The sequence below is a fragment of the Pristiophorus japonicus genome, chromosome 22 (assembly GCF_044704955.1).
Source record: "Pristiophorus japonicus isolate sPriJap1 chromosome 22, sPriJap1.hap1, whole genome shotgun sequence".
Taxonomy (NCBI): domain Eukaryota; kingdom Metazoa; phylum Chordata; class Chondrichthyes; family Pristiophoridae; genus Pristiophorus; species Pristiophorus japonicus.
This window is the reverse complement of record NC_091998.1, coordinates 36,513,871-36,518,851: the sequence shown is the minus strand read 5'-3', so window position 1 is coordinate 36,518,851 and position 4,981 is coordinate 36,513,871. Positions and strand designations below refer to the sequence as shown.

The 4,981-nt window shown below is 60.5% G+C and overlaps 1 protein-coding gene across 1 annotated transcript; it reads left to right on the top strand.

The window, feature by feature from the left end:
- The first annotated feature begins 1,056 nt into the window (after nucleotides 1-1,056).
- On the top strand, nucleotides 1,057-4,665 carry dnajc9 (DnaJ (Hsp40) homolog, subfamily C, member 9). The gene is made up of 3 exons (XM_070865298.1): nucleotides 1,057-1,332; nucleotides 3,550-3,636; nucleotides 4,254-4,665. Exons 1-3 carry the CDS (start codon nucleotides 1,057-1,059, stop codon nucleotides 4,377-4,379), a joined length of 489 nt encoding a protein of 162 aa, XP_070721399.1. The 3' UTR covers nucleotides 4,380-4,665.
- Nucleotides 4,666-4,981: the final 316 nt, after the last annotated feature.

The following is a 4,981-nucleotide window of genomic DNA, read 5'->3' as shown; positions in this document are numbered from 1 at the left end:
GGGGAGGCAGTGTGGTGGGAGAGGGGGGGGGAGTGAGGTGAGGGGGGGGGGAGTGTGGTGGTGTGGGGGGGGGGAGTGTGGTGTGGGGGGGGGGAGTGTGGTGGTGTGGGGGGGGGGGGAGTGTGGTGTGGGGGGGGGGAGTGTGGTGGTGTGTGGGGGGGGGGAGTGTGGTGGTGTGGGGGGGGGGGGGAGTGTGGTGGTGTGGGGGGGGGGAGTGTGGTGGTGGGGGGGGCGGTGTGGTGGGGGGGGAGAGGGGAGTGAGAGTGAGTGTGTGGGAGAGGGGGAGAGGAGTGAGAGTGGAGGGGGGGTTGTGGGAGGGGGGACTGTTTGTGTGTGTGTGGGGTGAGAAAGAGTGGGGGCGGGAAGTGTGGTGTGGTGGGGGGGGAGAGTGTGGTGGGGGGGGTGGGAAGTGTGGTGGGGGGGGGGAAGTGTAGTGGGGGGGGGGAAGTGTGGTGGGGGGGGGGGAAGTGTGGGGGGGGGGGAAGTGTGTGGGGGGGGGGAGGGGGAGGGGGGGGGGAGTGTGGTGTGGGGAGGGAGGGGAGGGGGGGGGGGAAGTGTGATGGTGGGGGGGGTGGGGGAGGGAGGGGAGGGGAGGGGGGGGGGGGGAGTGTGGTGGTGGGGGGGCGGTGTGGTGGGAGGGTGGGGGGGAAGTGTGGTGGGAGAGGGGGGGGGAGTGTGGTGGTGGGGGGGGCGATGTGGTGGGGGAGGGGGAGAGGGGAGTGAGTGTGTGGGAGGGGGGGAGAGGATTGAGAGTGGAGGGGGGGTTGTGGGAGGGGGGACTGTTTGTGTGTGTGTGGGGTGAGAAAGAGTGGGGGCGGGGAGTGGGAGGGGAGAGTAGTGAGGGGGAGAGGAGTGTGTTGGGAGGGGGAGAGGAGTGTGTTGGGGGGAGGGGGAGAGGAGTGTGTGGGTGGGGGGAAGTGTGTGGGGGGGGAAAGAGAGAGTGTGTGGAGGGGGGCGGGGGTGTTCATGATGCCGTGTGATTGGGCCCTGTCCATCTGACCCCTGCCTACCCCTCCCTACCCCTCCCATCCGACGCTGTGTGATGGACGCTCGCTGATGACCCTGTCTTGTGCCCAGGTCACGGTGGCTGACATTAAGGAGTTTGAAGACAAGTACAAAGGATCAGAAGAGGAGACAGTCGACATCAAACAGGCGTACGTGGAGTTTAAGGGGGATATGGACGGCATCATGGAGTCGGTGTTGTGTTCAGTGTCTGGGGACGAGGCTCGGATCCGGGCTATCCTGGAGACGGCCATTGAGCTGCAGGAACTCCCAGCCTACACCGCATTCACCAGGGAGAGCACCAACAAACAGAGAGCCCGCAAGAGGCGGGTAAGGGAACGGAAGGATTTATATTTATTCTTATGCCTCTCACCCCTATAATATGATATGTTTTGTCTCAGCCAATGTGCTGTCGTGTTGAGATGTCTTCTGAGCTTTCAGCTCGATCCAAAGGGCTGGATTTCAGGCGTTTGTTTTCGAGGGGGATAATGGCGGTGTGGCGGGAAAGTTAGCGCCCGGGAACAGTTTGCGCCTCAGTGGGTAAGTTTGGTCAGGGGGCGCAGCGCGAAGGGAGGCGCTGTACACCTCTGGGAAGATCGCAAGCTAAAGAGCCGGGCCGGGAGCGCTCCGAGAGAGGCGGGGAGGGGGGAGAGACCTAAATACATTCCCAAAACATTGCCTGTAACACCACAGCACAAATCGCACAAAAGTCTGAAAAAAACACTCGCACTTTAGGAGTCCATCTTTGAGCTTCCTCTCCACTGTCGGTATCGTTGGACCGCCCGATTTCCCAGGCGCTCATGCGGGGCGCGCTTCGGGGCAAGACTCAAAACTCGAGCCGATGTCACAACCAGAGCCGTTGCACGCCCGGCGCAGCTCTTCCCCGTGGCGCTGTTCCGCGCTACCGCGAACCCTGACCCAAGGATCGCGGCGTGGCGCGGGAGAAACCACCGCCACCTTTCACACCGCTCCGGGGCAAAACCCGGAGCACAAAGGTCCGGAGAACCCAGCCTCGAGTGTTTGATTGACACGCCTGGTGAGGTGAGGTGGTGGCCCCATCGATCACCCACTGCTGTAACCCCCTGGGTCACCCCCCCCCCACACACACAGGGCGGGGAATATTAAACCTGAGGCCTGCATTTTCGCTCTGTTTTGCTGGTTTTATCAGCGCAGCTCACCCAAAATTGGCCAAACCCTCCCACACAAGATCGCCGGATTTTAAGCACAAATTACGTTCTGTGCAAACGGAGTTTCCGCGATCTTTTAAGCTGGCTTGAAAAATCACATTGAAAAGCGGCCTGGCCCCCGCGGACCTGCCCCCCCCCCCGCGCGGACCCCCGGACCCGGCCCCGCGGACCTGACCCGCCGCCACCCCCCCGCGGACCTGCCACCACCCCCGCGGACCCGGCCCACCCCCGCGCGGACCCTCGGACCCGGCCCCGCGGACCCGACCCGCCCCCACCCCTCCCGCGCGGACCCGACCCGCCCACTCGCTCGGACCCGGCCCCGCGGACCCGACCCGCCCCCACCCACATTCACAGTCGGTGCCGAGGGTGGCCCAGTCCTGCTCCCTGCTCGGGCCAGCGGGGTGAGCAAACAGCAGCAGGAAGGCGGAGCCAGGGACAGGCTGTTGTCCACACCCCAGCTGCATCTTTCGGCTGGGGAGCCTTGAGCTGCTGAACTTCTCCCACAGTTATCGGCCTTTACTGTTCCTGCACACACACACTGGCTGGATCTGCAGAAATGTCGTTGGAGAAATGCCACCAACCATGTCTCCACAAGATCCTGCAAATCCCCTGGGTGGACAGACGGACCAACGTTAGCGTCCTCGATCAGGCCAACATTGAAGCACTGCCCACACTCGACCAGCTCCGCTGGGCAGGCCACATTGTCCGCATGCCAGACACGAGACTCCCAAAGCAAGCGCTCTACTCGGAACTCCTTCACAGCAAACGAGCCAAAGGTGGGCAGCAGAAACGTTACAAGGACACCCTCAAAGCCTCCCTGATAAAGTGCAACATCCCCACTGACACCTGGGAGTCCCTGGCCAAAGACTGCCCTAAGTGGAGGAAGAGCATCCGGGAGGGCACTGAGCACCTCGAGTCTCGTCGCTGAGAGCATGCAGAAATCAAGCGCAGGCAGCGGCAAACCAGACTCCTCACCCACCCTTTCCTCCAACCACTGTCTGTCCCACCTGTGACAGAGACTGTAATTCCCGTATTGGACTGTTCAGTCACCTGATAACTCACTTAGAGTGGAAGCAAGTCTTCCTCGATTCAAGAGGGGCCGCCGATGATGGTGATGGTGGATCTGCAGCCTGAATGGTGTCTGTACCGGGAGCCAAGCCTGTGCCTGGTGTAACCTGAAGCTGCATGTATGGCTGGGCGGAGGTTGGGCTGTGGAGTGGGCCCAGACTCTGATGGACCAGACCTGGTGTCTGGGACCATGGACTCAGTGGGCCAGTGGCTGGGGTACAGGGGTCAGGGTGATGCCAGTGTTGTAGGCAGACTATTGTCTCTGTCACTAACCAGCACCTCTTCCCATCAGGGTGACAAAGAGGCGAAAGAAGCAGAGGCAGCGAGACAGGAGCTGGGGCTGGAGGACGGGAGCGACGCCCTGAAATCACTCATCCAGGTACGTGGGCCGGCAGGCCGCGACACGGGGACCCCCCAGCCCGATACACGAACTGCCGCGGACCGCACAGTATTCTCTCGCTTTGCTCCCATCCTGAAAGCCACCAAAACCAAGTGAGCTTGGTGGCTGAGCACAGTGAGGTGGGCCACAGCGACGTGGGCCTGCCCCTTGGTATTGAGGGGCTCCCCAGCATGGCTCACTGGCTGGCGTTCGGGAGGCTGTTCCCCGCCTCGTGCTGATTCCGAGCCCATTTATCCTGTCCCAGCACAGATTGGCACAGTCCCCGATCTAAACCTGGGACCTCCTCTGCCTTCTCTTTCCTCCCTCTCCCCATCCCTCGCCCACCACCACCCCCTTCTCCCGCCCCCCCCTTCTCCCCCCCCCCCCCTCGGGGGGCATGTGTTGGAATTTGGGGAGGGCCAGGGGTTTGGGGGGCCAAGGGTTGGGGTTTATCGGGCTGCTGCTGAGGGTTGGGGTTTATGGGGGGGTTGAGACTTGGGATTTGGGTTTGGGGGGGGCGAGGGTTGGGGTTTATGGCGGTTTTGGGGGTGAGGGGCGGGGTTTGGGGCTGACCCTTTGAGCCTTGTTTGTTGCTGATTGAACCATTGTATCTTCAGAAGAAGCAGAAAGACCGGGGCAAGGAGATGGACAGTTTCTTGGCCGCAATGGAAGCCAAGTACTGCGGAAATTCCCAAAAAGGTGGGAAGAAAGCAGCGAAGAAGGGGAAGAAGGAAAATAAATAATAATCCGGCTTCAGGACGCATATGCCGCCAGCTCAGCAGAAGCCCCAAGTGGACGGCTCTGTCCTGGTGTCGATACAATGACGATTCCGATCCAGTCTGCTCCGAAGGGACAATTGATGTGGGATCTCGCCTCCCCGCAGGAATTCCTTTGTCCTTTGTGTAATTGTGACCCATCCTGCCCCCCTCTCGAGTGTGACTGTGTGTGTAACTGGAACGGACCACTGGCCAACTGCTCTTTTGTAGCAATCAAGTGTATCCAGGAAATAAAAAGTTATTTTTGGATAAAGCCTTTTTTTAAACAGCTTCATTGAGAACAAATACCTTTCCTTTTTTTTTATGCAGGCACCAATTTGAAATAATATCCCATCTTATCAAGTGAACCCCATGTCGACCTCATTTTTTTCTTAAAAGTATAACCCTCCCATGGCACTATTTTGAAAAACAGCAGGGGAGTTCTCACTGGGGTACAGTCCCACACACACTGACTCTCACTGGGCTATGGGTCCCACACACACTGACTCTCACTGGGCTACAGTCCCACACACACTGACTCGCTGGGATACGGGTCCCACACACACTGACTCTCGCTGGGGTACAGTCCC